At 33.6% G+C, this 18,886-nt stretch overlaps 2 protein-coding genes across 3 annotated transcripts; both read right to left on the reverse strand.

Moving 5' to 3' along the window:
• Positions 1-748: 748 nt before the first annotated feature.
• Positions 749-9,374, reverse strand: LOC149727175 (uncharacterized). 2 transcript variants are annotated; one of them, XM_089889731.1, is made up of 14 exons: positions 8,779-9,374; positions 8,340-8,457; positions 7,196-7,304; positions 6,839-6,990; positions 6,192-6,318; positions 5,458-5,574; positions 4,935-5,098; positions 4,414-4,518; positions 3,770-4,140; positions 3,368-3,438; positions 2,929-2,982; positions 2,326-2,465; positions 1,682-1,879; positions 749-1,357 (listed from the first exon to the last, which is right to left on the reverse strand). In XM_089889731.1, exons 2-14 carry the CDS (start codon positions 8,418-8,420, stop codon positions 1,025-1,027), a joined length of 2,022 nt encoding a protein of 673 aa, XP_089745857.1. In that variant the 5' UTR covers positions 8,421-8,457; positions 8,779-9,374; the 3' UTR covers positions 749-1,024. The 2 variants fall into 2 exon arrangements, with proteins under 2 accessions (XP_089745857.1, XP_089745858.1); XM_089889732.1 differs by lacking the exon at positions 8,779-9,374 and having other exon boundaries at positions 8,353-8,457.
• On the reverse strand, positions 8,882-18,886 carry LOC149727176 (polyunsaturated fatty acid 5-lipoxygenase-like). Its single transcript, XM_089889729.1, has 14 exons — positions 18,746-18,886; positions 17,637-17,835; positions 16,923-17,051; positions 16,561-16,812; positions 16,103-16,187; positions 15,663-15,819; positions 15,119-15,373; positions 14,672-14,864; positions 14,346-14,426; positions 14,161-14,279; positions 13,636-13,755; positions 12,819-12,953; positions 10,564-10,662; positions 8,882-10,321 (listed from the first exon to the last, which is right to left on the reverse strand). Exons 1-14 carry the CDS (start codon positions 18,770-18,772, stop codon positions 10,142-10,144), a joined length of 2,031 nt encoding a protein of 676 aa, XP_089745855.1. The 5' UTR covers positions 18,773-18,886; the 3' UTR covers positions 8,882-10,141.

Genomic DNA, 18,886 nt, shown 5'->3' on the forward strand with positions numbered 1-18,886 from the left:
ATATTACTGAAATATATACGTTGACCCAATAATATTACTGAAATATATACATTAACCCAATAATACTACTAAAATATATACATTGACCCAATAATATCACTAAAATACATACAATGACCCAATAATACTACTAAAATATATACATTGACCCAATAACATTACTAAAATACATACATTGACCCAATAATACTACTAAAATATATACGTTGACCCAATAATATTACTGAAATATATACATTGACCCAATAATATCACTAAAATATATACATTGACCAATTAATATCACTAAAATATATACATTGACCAATTAATATTACTAAAATACATACATTGACCCAATAATACTACTAAAATATATACATTGACCCAATAATATCACTAAAATACATACAATGACCCAATAATATTACTAAAATATATACACTGACCCAATAATATTACTAAAATATATACGTTGACCCAAAAATATCACTAAAATATATACATTGACCCAATAATATTAATAAAATAAATACATTGACCCAATAATACTTATAAAAAATAAATACATTGACCCAATATTACTACTAAAATATATACAGCTGTTTTTTTTTCTTCAAAATATTCATTATGTACATTATTTTTTTTGCCCTTTTCAATCATTTGAGATATTTTCTGTCGCTGCTCTTATCTATGTTTTTAACGACTGTCTTGTTCTACATTTGATTATTGTTTGCACTGATAAACTGATAAAAATACAAATCACGTATTTATGATTTTTAAAACTTTATTTGAACTTTAAACAGAATCAATCCTGAGAAAAGAAAAATATGAACTTCCAGCAGCATTGGATAAAAACACTGTGAACGACACTGTTAGTATCTAAACAGAACAATTCTGTTAAAAAAACATATCCAGATTATAAAAAAGTAAATAAACTAAAAATACAATAATTCATTTGAATACAAAACTAAAAAAATACATATTAATTTATAAAACTGAATAAAATAATGATGTACATGAGACGGTATAAGTAATTACATTTTTACAACTGTTCAGTTTTTTTCTTAAAACATTCTTGACACAATCCTACATCATTACTAATAGCGTCATTACTGCAACCTTCTGTGCAGCAAATGTAATCTTGATTAAAAGTATTTTGGGTCAAGTTTTTAAATTCCAAGTTTTCACTAATAGCAGCTTCACTGAATGTTGTTTCAGAAATCGAACTTTCATTGAAATGTTTACCATGCTCTTTACATAAACCATTCAAAGTTACAGCAATGTACAAACACCCATCTACTCTACATTTATCCTTATGTGTAGATAATTGAACTTCTCTTTGCAGGTCTGTCTCATTTAAAACATTTGCCCAATCCTGCAGAAAAAGAGAAATCAGCAAAATTATCTTTTAAAACGGACCTTCCGATAAATAGGATTTTTAATATTATTTACAATAGCATCTATCTCTTGTTTTATAGCAATGAAGATGTGAAAATTGAACAAAAAATAAAAGACAGTCAATATGGCACGTTGAATGCTAATAATGATTTCAAAACCTTCTAGATATAGCAGTCACAAATTATGCATATGTAAATTTTAAAAGGAGTAATTTTGTTGTATATATTATCTTTTTCTTTTAGTAAGTAAAAGAGTAATACTACATTCAGTGTAATTTAGTTTTCACTTTATGGGTATTCACCTGTTCAAAATCATCATGTGTTGAAATCAACATTTCACTTGGAGCATATACATGTAACTGGTATTTTAGGTCTACAAATGCAATCTTAAGAACAACCTCATTTAAAGTATGACGCGATACAATTGTGAACAGTTGACTTTGTTTGATCAACTGCAATTTGGAGCCTTGTTCACCCACACAGGAAATAAGAACACTCACCTACAAATAATTCATCTCATTTTTACTCATTTTTAAAAGAACCTATAGGTATATAGATTAACACATGATATAAAACAGTTCAGTTTGTCAGAAATAACTGCGGCTGGTTTGGAGTTTTCAAATAAATGAGCTGAAATATAACATAAACATGGACTACATTGGTAAGGACCAATTAAGATGTTATGTGTTCTTATAAGACCTTTAGTGCTGGTTGCTACAACAATTGTGGGTGTGTATCGTGAAACAACACACACAAAGCTGCACAATTGTGAGTGGAAACCAGCTACATGGTGAAATTGGGGGGTACTCTAGGCTTTTGTTGCAGTACAGAATTACCCTACCACGTGAAGATAAACAAGTAATTTTTTGTACAGTCATATTAAAAATTAAAATAAATAATTTTTATCATGTTAAGATAAATCATTCTTTATTTGAATTCAAATTACCCTATAGATTTCTTTCCCATTAACCAGAAATTCACTGACAAATTTAAGATCTTTTATTTTCGAACTTTCAGTGATTTTCACTTCAAAAGAATTGCTTGTTATTGTGGAACCAACTGTGTTTTCTAATTCAAATTTGTTTTCTGGGAAGGACAGTAAAAATAATATTATTTTATAAAATAATGGAACAGAAATTGGTTTAAGACAAAATAGCAGTCCGGAAAAAATAATGGAAAAATAAATGGTTTTGTAAGATATAATTCAAAGCACCAACATATATAGTATAGCAGTTTTGAAATCTAAGTCCGTGGAATGTCAATGACAACATTCTTTATCACACAGCATGTATACCAAACAGGTTTCATGGACTTACATTCAAGTACATTCAAGAATTCAAGTATATTCAAAAGTATAAGTACATTCAAGAGTAGCATGTTACAAACTCAGATGTTTGTTACTTTGGTACAACATAATTTACAAAAATTCAAATTACATGAACATTACTTTAAATAAAATCCAGCCACTACTATTTAAAAAACATGAAAATGTTTTTAAATGAATACAGTAGGTTTAATAATCAATAAAATCAATAATTTCAATACAAACCTGGTGTATGAGGAACGACAACTCTTTGCAATCTTTTTCCATCAATTGAAATATCTGTTAGCATATTACCCAGTAAAAATTATTTTAAACATTGCATAAAAATTTGAGGATTTTGTAAAACATACAATAATGTTTGAATAATAATAGCGCTGTGTAGTGTGTACTTTATTATTTATCTTACTGTAACAAATTTTAGAAGGTTTAAAATATTCAATTTTTTGTGAAATATAATCGAGTGCAAAGTTATTTTGTTACGATTTGTTGGCATACTTCTAACCTATTCTATATATTATAACCTATTCTATATATTATATAGACCCAATATTAATACTAAAATATATACATTGACCCAATAGAATAGTCCATTTTATTTCAAGTATCACAACTTTGTGATTATGTTTAAATAATAAAATATTTTCCACAAAGCAGTATGACTTACTTGTAACTTGATGCACTGGGACCAAACTCTCATCTTTTACTTCTGATACACCAACAGTGGGTGTCGAATTTCTGCAAAAAAAATAAAAAAAGATGACATTTTTTGACAGAGTAGCCACACTTTTGCAAGTGTGTTATATCTCAACTTCCAGTTTACTGTTATTCAACATTTCTTTTTCACATAAACACAAATAGTGTTACTGCAGTGGTAGACTTTTACTTTTTTAATATATGGTTGAGAATTTGGCAACCCATAAAGGACCACTGGGTTTGAGCAATTACCGTAAGCGTCTTGCCCAAGGACACATACAACCACAATGGTAGCAGCAGCGAGCCTTTAACTCGCACATTTTGAGACGCAACAAATGAAGGTATGTTAATATTACTAAAAACTGTTGCAAACCTCTCTGGAGTTGAAGGTAATTCCTGAGTTTGTAGAGTTTCAACTTGGTCTCTCCTGTCAATGCTACTGCCAAACTCAATGTCACCAACAAAACTTTTTGTGGTTGGATCTTTAATGTTGTTTATATTTGTTTCAGGCATTCTTGGTGGACAATGATCAGTGACTGTGTCACAGTTATACCTATCTGAATGTGACAAAGGTTTATCTGGCACAGTTTCTTCAGAAATACTTTCGGTACGTTTTGAATAATATGCAGAATCTAAAATTTTGTCCGTGTTTTTCTTGACTTCAATTTGTATGTTATCGATTGAAGACAAAGATTCTCCTAAACGTTTTGAACGCTTAGGGGAAGTTTCTTCATCGCTTTCTGGCTGCAACAGTATAAATAATTTACAATTCTTTCTATTATGCATGCCTGGGTAAGTAGGAGGGGTTTTAGAAATACTGGTATTTGTTTCCTGCAGACTACATTAGTATAGAAAACCATAGTTTGTTCCTGTGTAAATATTTTAATGAACTTTTCATGCTTTGAATTACAATAGTAAACGAAAAACGGCATTGTTATCACCCATTATCATTATTTACATGGAAAATCCAGGCTACAATCGAACTACAGAAAACAATGTCATACACACCATACTCACCCTAAAAGCTATTTGTTCATTGATGAAAAGATTCTTATCTTCTTTTTCTTCATTAAGGTAAGAAGCAGCAGGTTTCACAATGTTAATTTGTGTTTCCGTAAAAAACTGAATAATTGTTGTAATTTACTAATATTTTCATTTAAGCAAAGTTGATAGAAAGGTTTTTCAAACAGCAGGAACCATAGTAATGTCAATAGTCCTACGTTTCCGTGTTACATCACCCCACATGAACATACCCGGAAACTCGATATTGTTTAACATGCAGACTAACATAAAACGAAATAAATTTTTGTCCTTTAGAACAGGATGTGACCAACAATTTAACAAAAACAACAACATATGTTACCAAAGAACACTAAATTTTTTTAAGTTTAAGCATTAAGTCGTAAGTTCCTATAGCAAGACTCCATGGGTGTTGTGGTAAACAGAGTTATAGGGGAAATGGGCCAACTTGACCCAAAATACAGGTCCCATGGTGTGCGTTGCTGTAGAATCTCACCCATATATTTTAAAACACAAACCTCAGGTATCCTGACACACTTGATGCTTCTATTGTCATACTTTTCATCAATTAGTTTAAAATATAACTTTGTTAACCTAATAGCTTCTTCATTCTGATCAACAAAAGCCACCGGGAGTAATTCTAAATGTTCGTTTACGAGTGGAGCTCTTGGTTTGTTTTCACCTGAAAAGTATTGAATTTTAATAAAAACAAGCTAAACTATATATGTTAACCCATTGTTGGTTTATAATGTGAAGAACTGGAAACCACATGTTTTTGTGTGTATTCTAATCTTTAATGTGCTTCCGTATATATTATATATCTATAAAAGCTAGTATATGTAAACTCACAGGTATATGTAAAAAACTCCAAAATTAATATTTAAATTTATTCTTTAATTTAATTATATTTAAATTTATTCTGACAGTCTTAATGTTAAAGCACTTTTGGCAATCTGATGAAAGCCAATTAACAATTACCCTGATAAAGATAAACTGAATATTATATCACAAACCAGGTGTATTAAAGTGCATAGAACTTGCCTGTTTGAAACAATAGTGGGGAAAATTTTCCATTTGCAAGATGAACTAAACAAGGTACAAATGAACATTGGATTTGAGGTAAAAGGAAAGGTAAAAACATCATGGATGCAAAATCATCTGGAAAAGAGAAAATACTGGTTGGGTGATGAGTGGTTAGGTATACAAACTGTATAACATGTCTCATATGCACAACGGCAAGCTTAAAACTGACTTAAAAAGTTGACAACTATTTATTGGCAATTGTGTTTAAATGTATGAGTTTCAGTCTTTCTAACATAATGCAGCCCACCCAGATTTTACTGATATAGCTAAAAATTAATGAAGCATAAAGCAAGTATATAAAAACTATAAAACTCTTATTTGTATAGCTATAAAACTACCAACTACAGCGGGCGTGGGCCGAAAAATTTTTAATATGGCATGATAAAAATCTAAATTCATATAGTTTATTTTGTATGTAATCACTATAGCGTCAAAATTTTGTTGTTAGCAGTAAATTATTAAAAATCTGATGGTGTATACTATATTATGGGATCACTTGATTAAGCCTATTTACACAACTGCCCAAGCATGACAAATATACAAATAGCCATTTGGGCTTCCAGTTCTAAGTATTTAGATGTATACGGTCGAAATATACAGTAAGCATGCAGTTACCAACAGCTTCCGTGTGATGGTTAATAATAACAACAACGACAATTTCCTGTTCCCATAGTAACAATAACAATCTTTACCTTTCGAATACAAAACAATCGGCCGCAGCAGTATGTGACAAAAAAGAAAAAGCAAAAATTTCAATTGATTATTATTCATGTCAAAACCACTTCTTAAATTCAATGAAAGGGATTCAAAGTCGAGTACCTGAAAAACAAAGACATAACTAAATAAACAAAACAATACCAATTGCGATGAAAGCAGTTAAATTTAATATCATTTATAAATTTCTATGTTGATATTATATTTCTATGTTCAGCGACCCCTTTTTTTGTACCCTTTTTTATTGTTACGCTACGCTTTTATGTAAGCAGTACTTTGTAAAGTTTACGTTCACTACGACAGCGTTTATATACATATGTATTGACCATTCATCCAAAATATATATTTCTTTCGAATGAAGTGAAACACTACCCTTTACTTCGATTTGCGTTTTTTGTTCAAAGTTGGCTTGGCTTTGTTACTCGGCAGTTTTGTTCAAAGTCATAGTTTATGATTTTGTATGTTTAAATTGTTCTGCTGAGTTGTTTGGATAAGTTTAATTGTCAGTAAGAGAAAGAGAAAGAATGCTTTATAGAAGAATTTTATACTTTACAAGTTTACAATTGAACACCAATGCACCGTGTGCTTATTTTTACCCAGATGGGCATACACAACATGCTCTTACCATTTCCTTATGTTTACTTTTCAACCATGATAAAAAGTCTTTCGGGAGTTTAAACAAGTTATCCAAAGCCAATTTCTGCAAAAACTTGATGTGTTTCTTATTTCCAAACACAGAAATAGAACATGCAGCAAGCAGGGATAATGATCCTTCATCTGGCGGGAATAGACACATATTAAAAATAGTATTATACAGTTTATTTTTAAAGGTGTTTAGTTAGTTAAAGCCAAGAGTTCAAGTCTTTGAGCTTTATATCTGTTTTATATATATATATATAAATTTAGGATCAAAAAGTTGTAAAAAATTCATAAAGATTAACTTAAATTTTTATAGAAACGTTATGATCCAAAATGTTTTTACCTGAAATTGGATAACATACAATCGGGAATTCTTTCCTCATCGGTAAAGCTAATACTTGGGTTGGAGTGTCACCTCTACTTCCAACTGCTTTCACCACGTTTAATAGATCCTACAAAAAAAAACTGATCAACAGAAAGGTATGTTTTATTTCATATTTTTAAAGTACTTAAGTCGTAAATGGTGCATTAGTAGGGATGCACATTACAGAATTTCGAATCCGTGAGATTCGAATCCTTTTGCATTCGAATCTAATTACGAGATCCGGTATTCTGTTTAATGACGTCATCACACGTCATCTCATAAACTAGATTAACAATTTTTAAAACTTAATAATTTTGAAAAAAAAAAATTTTGTGTTTGTGGGACTTTCGAGAGTAAACGTTTCGCAACGTCTTTTCATAGCCTGCTATACGTTTCATGACGCAAAAACTACTCAATAGTACAATTTTTGATCATTTTCAGCTCATGATTCAACAAGGCTGCTATAAAAGAGTCTATAAACTGACTTATGTGGGTAAAATTCATTTTTCCTATAAATATAAAAAGATTCGAAATTCTAGATTTGGAATTCTAGATTCGAAATAAAGTATTCTAGGATATCCTAGAATACCTAATTATTCCATAATGTGCATCCCTGTGCATTGGTAATGGATACCTAATTGTACTTTTTAATTGATAGGGTATATAAGGTTAACATGTTATCATGTATGTAAAACAGATATTAGTAAATGGTATCTTTATGAAGTAATTTGCAACCTTGAATATACTCTGATCAGTCTGATTATAAACTACCATAGCAGAGAAGTGCCATTATTTTATTTTATTGCTCAATAGACTTTGACCATGAAATTTATTCTAATACGACCTGAACTTTGGAATCAAATACATACAGTCTATGGTACAAATAGTTTAAAATAAATTGATAAACATATATCTCTTGATTCCGCCTCGGACACTGAAAAGTTAAAATTAATTTGTAGGATTTTTAAATTAAATTCATAAGTCATACACTGCAGTAAGCTAATATACGAAACAAATTAATTAAAAGACTTGTATGTTAAAGGACTTGACGGAATAAGACAACTTCTGGTATATTAAAAGTAGTGAGTTAAACAATGGGTTGTATAGGTCCCAATAGACTTACACAATCCACACACTTTAGTTGGAGTTTTCCATCAGCAGATGAAACATCTCGATGCATAACACCATCATCTCTATCCATCATTTATTTAACTTTAAATAAGTCCATTGCCCTGCTCCCTCTGTTTAAAACAAATGTTGAAAAATAAGCGCAAAACATTTTATAAATATAAGAGAGGCATAGATATATATTATTATTTAGACATTTAAACTTCACCCTACTTGTTGTAATGCTTATGGATTATTACAGTGCAGAAAATTTAAGGATACACCTGCCCACTATGTAGGTAAATCCAGGATTTCTAGCTGGCACCGTACTCTTTGCACATATTGACATACCATTCAATAATTACTTTATAAGATAATTTTTATATTGTTCCAGCTAAGGGTGCAAGTCTAAATATAATGATACCAATACAGTGCAAATTAAATACATTACTCACCATGCAATTAAAGGCACCAACAGTGTCACTTGTACAGAATGAGTTTGCATAATGAAACAGTAGAAACTGACTACACAACCTAAATTTTATTTTGCTGAAACAATTTACAATTACGATTATTTTATTTATACAAAATTCGTGAGAACATATAATACATAGATTCGGTATATATTACAGAACTCTTTACAGGGTATTCTTGTCCTTGGTGACCAGGGTAATACTGCCGCTGGTGACCAGTAAAAATGTTGGTATCAAAATGTTCCTTACGTCTCCCTGATACCCGCTGTATAATTTTTGAAAAAACTTGGGCGATCGTATCGAAAATTAACTTTGAAAATGCGCGAAATCATGCTGCGTCATCGTATTTTCCACACGAGCCGTCAAAGGTTAGATTATTACGTCATAGAATGCGTATTACCACCTTTGATTTCTACATTACAGATTACGTAATTTGTTAGTTTTTTGGGGGATTTAGGGGTTAAAAGTAGGGGTTAGGGTTGGGTTAAGGATTAGGGCTTGGGGTTTTCCCTAGAATAAAACAGTGCGAAAATCAAGAATATAACACATGGGACTATACAAAGAAGACGGAAAATTTTTTCCGCTAGAGGCGGTAATTATTTAAATTAAAAAATACGAAAAAACGAACAAAACAGCACTACAAAGTGTTAATAAGTGTAAAACAAATTAATTAAATAATAAAAATACCTTTCCAAATACATAAAACACTAGTAAGAACATATTTCCCACATTAGGTCGGTTATATACGCTCTTTCGTTGTGTTTACGGTCGTCGAGTCTGTGGTGTAGCGGTTTGCGTGCGGTCGTAAACTCCCTTTGTTTCATTTTTACCGGATTCGAGTCCCGCACAGTGGAATACTTTTTTATCTTTTTTTTTCAAGTTTTTTTTGTTTGACGAGTTTGGGGTTAGGAGTTGGGGGTTAGGAGTTAGGGGTTAGGGGGTTAGGGGGTTAGGGGGTTAGGAGGTTAGGGGTTAGGGGTTGGGGGTTAGTGTTAGAGGTTAGGGGTTAGGGGTTAGGGGTTAGGTGTTAGGGGTTTATATCTTATGTGTATAAACCGTGAAACTAACTGCTCCCCATAAAATAGAGAAACGAATTTGTCATCGCCTCCTAGCGGAAAATTTTTTCCGTCTTCTCTGTATAGCTCCATGTGAATATAACATGCTCCTCGTGCTGTAACGTGCGTAATATGTCACTACTGTGACAAAACATATCGCTATTGTAACGTAATAAATGGTTAACCTTACGCAAGTCAAGCGAATTACGGTGACGCAGCACGTTTTTGCGCATTTTTAAAGTTAATAATCCACCACATACAAATTAACTTTAAAATTGCGTTGATTTATTTTATATCGATATACTAATAGGAATACGGCCTGGCATAAGATCAATATATGGATATTTTAAATCTTGGTTTCTTCTTTTAAACTCGGTTGCCAGTTTGTCTAATTTTCGTTTAAACAAAAACTGAAACTCCAAAACTTCTTCTTCGCTGAATAAACGCTCGGGGAAGTCCCCAAGGTATACCTGGTTTTATAAACAAAGTAAGAAACAGAATATTCTAAAATTTGGACACTTAAGTAACTAGACTTCAGCGGTAGTGCTGTTCTTCATGGTGGAATATAAATAGAAATACCTGTGTTTATACGGTTCTATGCTCTCTAAAGGTGAATATTATGGCTAGTCATCGTATTTATTTGAAATCCGAAGCGTCATCAAAGAGATTTATTTAGGGGTTTCAATTTTAAACTTTTAATTTAGTTATTTACCTCGTTCTGTGTAAATTCAGAGAGAGAGTATGCAAATGAAATGATCAGACTTGATATTCTGATTCCCGGAAGGCTCCTCAATATACGTTCTAATGAACCCTGTAGATGGAAAAAGCCTATTGTAAAACAGGATTGTAAAATAGCCCCATGACGTAACACGTGACGTACATTGTTCTCGTGACGTGCTGATAAAAATAATGAAAGTCACTCACGCGGTCTTTAGTCGTTATACGTAACAATTTGGTAACCTTAGTTTTGTTTCATATATGCCATTTACGCAGAACCATGAGTACTAACTGGTTTCGTGGGAAACAAATTTATTTGAACATTCCGTTTCCCATCAGGGAACTAAAAGCTCGAAGGTCGATACGATAGTTTCACCTTGGTAGCAAATAAGGGTGACGTCATTTACACCTTTGTGAGAAAACACTTTTAACGAAACCTGAATTTTAAGGTCTACTGGTTAGTTTCGTGGAACTCGTCGATAACTTTGTTCGGCGGTCAAATAAAATGACAATGACCTTATTTATATAGTAGGGGGGGGAGAAGATGAGACACTTTTACCGACAATTTTTTTTAATTTTCTTTTTACAGGCCCCCATTTAATAATAATCAGAAAAATAATGTTGGTGGGAGACGAGACACCCTTAGCACATAATATCCAAATAATCTCATCGTGTTTTAAACAATTAACAACGATGTATGTTCTTTGTTTACTACCAAATGAAACGAGAAAATTGAAAGAAAGGGTGTCCCGTCTCCACCCTACTACATGTAACATGTTAAAAACTATAGCAGTAGGGCAATGAAAAAAATGTTTAAACTGGTTTTCAATGCGTGCAGTATTATTTCGTGTTATTTACGTGTGTTCCTATTTATAAATACACTTAATAATCAAAATTAACAATGATTTTAAACTGTCCCGTCTTACCTTATGTGTTTTTGAATTTGTAAAACTAAACCTGTTGTGCGAATCGCTAAAAAACTCCTCATGTGTTTTATTATATTTTTTGAATTGTTGTCAATTAATAAAGGAATGATAGTACTAACATATAGTATCAGCCAAAAACCATTGAATTCGGAAATATTGGGCAATATGTGCTTAAGTGCCCATCTTGCCCCACTCTATAGTAAACAAAAAAAACAGAGTTGAACAGTTGTATGGTACTGTGGAGTATAGGGGTGAGTCGGCCTGTTTTTCATTCCCTTTTCTCGTCCAATTTGATAGTAAACAAAGTATACTTACAGAATTATATAATCGTATTCCTCTAAAAACTCTAAAAAGTGCTGTTTAAAATACGATCAGGAAATATGGGATTTATGAGCTAAAGTAAAGGTATTCTTCTTTAACCGACAGTACAATAATACTTTTTGAGTGGCCCATACAAGGCAAACCATACGTAGCGGTTTCGTTTGAAAAGTAGGCTACTCTATATAATAAGTGACGTCAAGTATTCGGAATTTACGCTGAAAGATGAATCTTTGGTGTCGAAACCCTATTGGTCAATTAAAAAGCGAAACGAGAAACTTAACGTCATTGAAAAATCCCAAAACTGTTCCGGTTCCCTACACGCACGCGTGGTCGACATGCGTTTAATCACAGCCACGTGCGTTTAACTTTTCCACACCACGTGGATAAAGGTAACGTTCGAATTGTAGGGTTTTTCGAGGGATAACTTGATTTGAACTGCGGATTCTGTTCAAATAACCTATACGTACCCGTCTTTTTATAAGAGGTATTAAACCAACGGATTAAATGTCGAAATGCTTTCTTATTTTACAAATAATGTGGGCAGCGTGTGTAAAGCGGAACGAAGTGCTGAAGGTATAATATAAACTCATTCTAGGGATAGTTTATATTGAAGCAGATTTGTTATTTTAAACATTATCTCATATCGCGCGGCCTAACGTCTGCAGTTGTCATTTATTTAAGATTATAGATTGCGCCTACTGGCTTGATTGTTTATCTCCCTGATAAAACAGAACAAATCTTGTAAGGAAGCAGCGAAACCTAAGAACCATCTTTTGTTGTCATTGATGCTTTGTGTGTGACTTCATAGGCAAGATACCAAACGGTAATTGCTTTCACCCATAATGGACTAATGGATAGTTACGTTAATTCCCAAGTGGGTATGAGGTGAGGTGTATGAAGCCACTTCTTAATATATTGCGCAATAAGCAAACCCGTGTTATAACTTCTGTTGTCTTGCCACGCGCAGACAAGTAAGTTGAATTTATCACCGTATTATATTTACCTCGCCACGTTTATGAACAGGCAACACCATGCAACCAGGGGCGTTAGGAATAAACTTGTAAGTCTCACGCTGGCCAAAATTGACGGCTGAATGTTGCGCAGAGCTTGTGAATATGATGAGAGTGCAATACCACACCTGAAAAACATCATTTATGACGTTAATAATTATTATAGATATGATTTCCTCCTGAAAATTCTCAGAACCACGTGCGTCATGTTTCACCACGTGTTAATAGGCCCTTTGTTATAGAATGCGTCAAAAACAGAAATATCATTTACATATGACCACTGTAAACATTGATCACGAAATGTCTGTTTGGACTCTTGTACAACATACGTCAAAAATGTGTTTACGGCGTGTGGTTGTAATATGTTGTAAGGTAGAGGATGATTCAGGCATTCATGTTTGGTTACTTTCACCACCAATTAAGATAATACATATATTGCTCCGTCCGGTCACGTTTCAAACAGAAGGAATGTAACATCAGTGGTATAACACGGTGTTCTGTTTCATACATTTTGTGCAAGCTTTACGATATATCGCGTGTGTAACTTTTTGGATGTTTTGCGGTCTATATTAGCGACCACTAGGTTGCAACAACAACACGTGTTTTGGACGCTCTTACTTATTAATATGAAGTCTCTTATGATAGTTTTGAGAAATATTTGCTTAGTGACTGAGTATAGATGACTTTAAAACTCAAATACTATGTTCCAAGAGCATGGCTTCATAGATTCGAACCCAGTAGTACCCTCATCAAGTCGATAAATACATTAAGATTTCAAGAGTCTTAGGTTAAAAGTTATGTAACACTTACCAGCTGCTCGACGGAAACAATATTCTCTGGAGCGCCTCTAGTGTTCCCGTCTTGCCACCCGAACCCCTCCACAGCGACATCGTGCGCCCAGCCCTGCAGTTCATAATCGTTGACAATGTCCTGGAAAACAAAATGCCGTCAAATGACATAATTCCATGATGACGTCACCATGTATAAAAATACGGTATTTGTTTAACTATGTTTATACCCGGTTGATGTTCTGGCGGCGGAAGAATCGTTGGTGCCAAAAGGTTAACGCGTTTTACCAGATAAGTGTCATAGTACTGTGGGGGTAGAATAGGAGACTGTTTGTACCTTAATCCTATTTTTCCTGATTGTGTTTTGAACAATTAAAAACATTTTTTTTGCGGCTACGGTTATACAATTACGTAAACACTCTTTTTGTTAATGATACGAAGTGCGACGAGGAAAGAGAAAAAAAAACATATCCCATCTTATACAACACCCCAATATATTTTACAATTATATTGAAGCCTATAGTAGCAACAGCAGCATGAAACTTACTTTATCTGACCAGTAATAGTAACGTATGACGTCAGACACGTAATCTTGTATGACATTCCAGATTTTGATTGCGTCATCACGGTAATGGTAATTAGGTAGATCCCCACAATCGTCAGTTCCTTTAAGTAAAATATTAATGTTAAAAATAAACTGACGTGACCTTAGATGCAATCTATACCACTGACCGTTTTTCCGAATCATACTCGGGATATCAAGTTGAGAAATATCGAAGGTTTTGAAACATTCACGTATGAATGACGAACCACCTGGCAAAGTAAGTTGAATTCATACACTTTGCAATTTTAATAAAAGTTTTTATAGTTCAAAAAATCCGGGGCCGCGGTACAGTGTTATACGACTGTCGCTGCCTCGCTACAGAAGAATAAATAAGTTACATTCATTTAATTTTAAAATTCGTAAAGAGATTCATTTTAAAAAAAAGTAAAGAAAAAATATCCAATCAAAGGGCACGCAGACCGAGTTCGAACACCAGTCAAGGAAGTCAACTTACTCAAGTGGTTTGATTTGTTCACAAGAGACTTGGGTGGAATAACCAGCACCCTAGCGTCAGTGTTTATATTGGGGACTGTCTTGAGGTGAGGTTGTAACAATTTAAACACGGGGTGACAACGTGGGAAGGACCGCAGTGTTGCCACGCTGAAAGTTTCCGAAACTCCATGCGTGTTAAGGAAGTGATAATGCCACTGGAAACACAATTGTTATAGTTACGTGCGTTATCGGTGGTAGCTGCTGTATAGATTTTCCAAAGAACATTACTCTTCATTGACAAAGAAAAAGTAGTATAAAGGAATCGTTATTCTATATTTTTAGTATAAAATATTGCATATTAAAGTTAAAAAAAATACGGTAAAAAGATTAAAAGGTATATTTTTAATATTCACAACGGACGAAGCTCATGCATATATTTAAACTATTTATACATACGAGGACTCTTTACCTCGTGGGAACTTTGTAAAGTAGCCCGGAAGTAAATTTTAGCCAACAACCAATCGTAATATTCATCAGACGGAGTGAAAATAGACTCCGGATCATCTGGGGTAAGTTGGATCGCTATTGGGACAAACTTTCCAGCGTCATTCACACGAAACAATGCAAGACAATCAGCACACACGAACGGTTCGCCAGTTTTTGAATCAACATTCCGTTCGACGTTTTTCGTGTAAGTTAGATCGACAATGAATATACGGCCGCCCTGTGAAGTGGAAGAAGAACTATGGTTAACGAAAGATGGAATCGCTGAATTATAGCCTACATATAGAAAATACTTTAATCTCTCCGATGCGATAATTAAACAACTTGGGAGTAATCTCACTCATATGCGCCGTAGAAAAATATTAGGTTAGTGGAATTTTACCAATAAAAGATGGTATATTCGTATACACTAACGCATGTGTTGATAAAAATAAATTTCACGCCCAATCTTACAGTGCGAAAAAAAACCTGTAAACTCCTAAAAAGTCAACATATTATCGAGCCTATACCTTTATTTCTTCATCTAAACTACAATCGGTTGGTAGTTCCTTGATGACATCACTATCGGTGACGTTGCAGTATTCCGGTAACGTGACGCAGCGTTTCACTACAAGAGGGGAAACCCCTGTTAGAACCTGACGTCCAAATTCTTCGTCTTGAGTCCAACTAAAACAAATAGGGCTTAAAGTGATCATAGTATTGTATGCTGGTGATAGATAATCCATGCTTTTTTCTTATTTCTTGTCTCAATGGATAGTAAACAAGGAATATTTACAGGGTTTTGTAAATGTAGCCTCGAGATATTAAAAGAGCGTTGGTGATTGTTAAAACTTTCAGAAAATATGTTTTTTAGGTGCTAACGGTATCCCATCTTATACTATAAATTGCTAAAACTAAGTTACGTGATTTAAAACAAAATGTGTTGCAAGAATAAAGTAGCGTGACTCACTCGTCTATAAAGCAAGGGTCGCTGTTTCCAAGATGTGTGTAGAGGCGTCTGTAGTCGTCCAGTGTGTTTAGATTCCAAAACAGACCTGGAATATTTAAGCGTATGATTACTGGAATGAAATGGTTACCTTATGCCAGTCTTTACCATGTTTGTATTTTAGGTATTGGCGTTCGGTAAAGCATCGTTTGCAACCAATGTTCGTTTGTTAATACATATATAGTAGAGTGGGGGAAGATGGGACACCTTTTCATTCTATTTTCTCGTCCAATTTGGTGGGAAGCATATAAAATTTAAAGAATTATGAAACCTTATCCCTACGACTCCCATATACCGATGTTAAGTATATAAAACACGATCAGGATGTTTGGATATCATAGGTGCTAAAGGTGTCCCATCTTCCCCCACCCTACTGTAAGTCGCAAAAGATCGAAAACAAAGTGCAAAACTATAACACTAACCTCTTAATAAATTAGCTGTCGCGTTATAAGCCACAGTGAGCCCCGAGGTTCCAATGCTACGAAGCTTGTCGTAATTTCTGCTAAAAGTTCGCGGCAGATCCACAAAAGTTTCGGCGTTTATATGTCGAGGCATTCCCCAACTAAGGTCATTTGAGGTTGGGACGCACCATTGAAACTTGCCAATGTTTGACGTCACTTCGTGCTTGCGTAATCTCTTGATGACGTCACTGGTCTCGTTTTGGGGCAGTTTACCTGCGAGGGATATTGAACTGTGGTGTATGATGGATACCGTTAACACATATCATCCTATATTTCTTAATTGCGTTTTAAACAATGCTCTCGTCACGTATGACGTCACTAACCTTCTCCTGACGTCACAGAAAGCTCGTCCGCCTCTACCCAATCGTAAACCGGAAACTCGTAATTTTTATTCTCGTATTCGATTGTTATTTCGTCACAATACCAAATGTCGATCGCCATCGTGGAAAGCTCTGTAAACCAATTGATATAAAAATAATAATAAATACTAACTTTTAGCCTCTTCGATTACAGAAGTAAAGATTAAAAATACTTAAAACTAAAAGACACGGTACAGCGACAAAAAAAACGGTTGTTAAAATACGAATACAGTTAAAAACAGATTTATATTTAATTGGAAGAAAAATAAGCGCGGTCGCTACACCAATATATTGTTTTCATTGACAATTAAACCACTGTAGGCAGTTGGTGGGTTGTATTTTATAAGTGGGCGAGACAGAAACGTTTTGTTGACGTAAAATTTTAAGTAAACTCAAATTACAAATGTTTAGTAAACTCGTGTGATACCAATGTTTGTTTACAAGACATAACGAAAGGTTTGTTTTAAAGATCAAACAAATAAGTAGGATGGCGTAAGAAGGCCCCGGTTTTTATTCTTTTAATTGTATTGTCTATTTTAGTATAGTAAGCGAAGAATATTTACAGATTTACATAACTGTAATCTTACGACTCGAAAATATCCTTAGTATAGCTTGATTAAATACGTGACAGCTTATGTACAAACGGTATTTATCTCCCAGTATTATAAAATAAATTACTTAATCCGACGACGATCGGTGGTCCGAGATCTTCTCCATCATGACGCAACACATGTTGTACAGTGGAACCCCGTTTCACCGTTCTTAGATATGAAGCCGCCGTGTCTACTTGTGTCCAATCCGATGTTGTTCCATTGCGACCCGTGATACGTACATGAACCCCACATAAAGTACCAGCCGTCAGGAAACGATTGGAAGTCTTGGGAAATAAAATATATAGATGAACATGAATAATTTTAACATTTAGTCTACTTTATATAGTAGAGTGTGGGAATATGGCACACCTTTAGCACATAATACCAAAATATCCTGACAGTGTTTTAAATAATTAACAACGGTCTATGGAAGTCGTAAGGCTACGGTTTTATATATTTTTTTGAATTTTCTTTGTTTTCTGCCGAATGATGGGACGAGAAAATTGAATGAAACGTTGTCCCATCTTTCCCCACTCCACTATAATACAAAGAAGGTTAGGAATAAGATAATCTATGTTTTAAAATGGCCTTGTTAATTGTTAAAAAAAAAACGATTATAAAATGAGAGATTTTGGTGCTAATGGTATCACACCTTACCAAACGGGTCCTATCATTTTTGTTTAGCTCTGCGATCGCAATAACGAATATTAGGTAAATCAGGAAACGGGACTTAATAACAAAACAGACTTTTAAAGACGCTAAGATAAAATGTATAGACAAAGGAATGGCTGAAAAGCGTTGTCGAAGAACTAAATTATCGCATACACTTGTAACAGGTGGGCAATATTTGGGCCTATTAACTTGCGAGTATAAAAGCGATAAAATAAAGCGAATATCAACAAATGAATCACATTTTACTTGATAAAAAAAAGATAATTCAAAACACATTTCATGTGTTAGCGGTAGCAGTGTTTGGAATTGCCAAACCCAACGTCCAAACCTATTTATTCCTGGCATGAAACGAACTATTTATTGATTCCCGCATTGCGTTAAAAACTGGAGTAAAACGAAAAACCTCGCATGTTTATAAAATTATTTTGCTCCACATGAAAAAATCTTGAAAACATTTTACTCGAAATTCATTGAACTACCTAAATATGGCAAAAAAAAACTCGCAAAAAGGTTGAAACTTACCTTTATATTCAATACGTATTCCTCCATTGTCGTATACAGGTGATTATAAACAACCACTATTACCTAACAATACTTGTTGTTGGGATGGAATATGATGACTATTACATAACAATCATCATCGTGGGTGGATTGTGACGTCAC

The sequence above is a fragment of the Ciona robusta genome, chromosome 12, assembly GCF_009617815.1.
Source record: "Ciona robusta chromosome 12, ASM961781v2".
Classification (NCBI taxonomy): domain Eukaryota; kingdom Metazoa; phylum Chordata; class Ascidiacea; order Phlebobranchia; family Cionidae; genus Ciona; species Ciona robusta.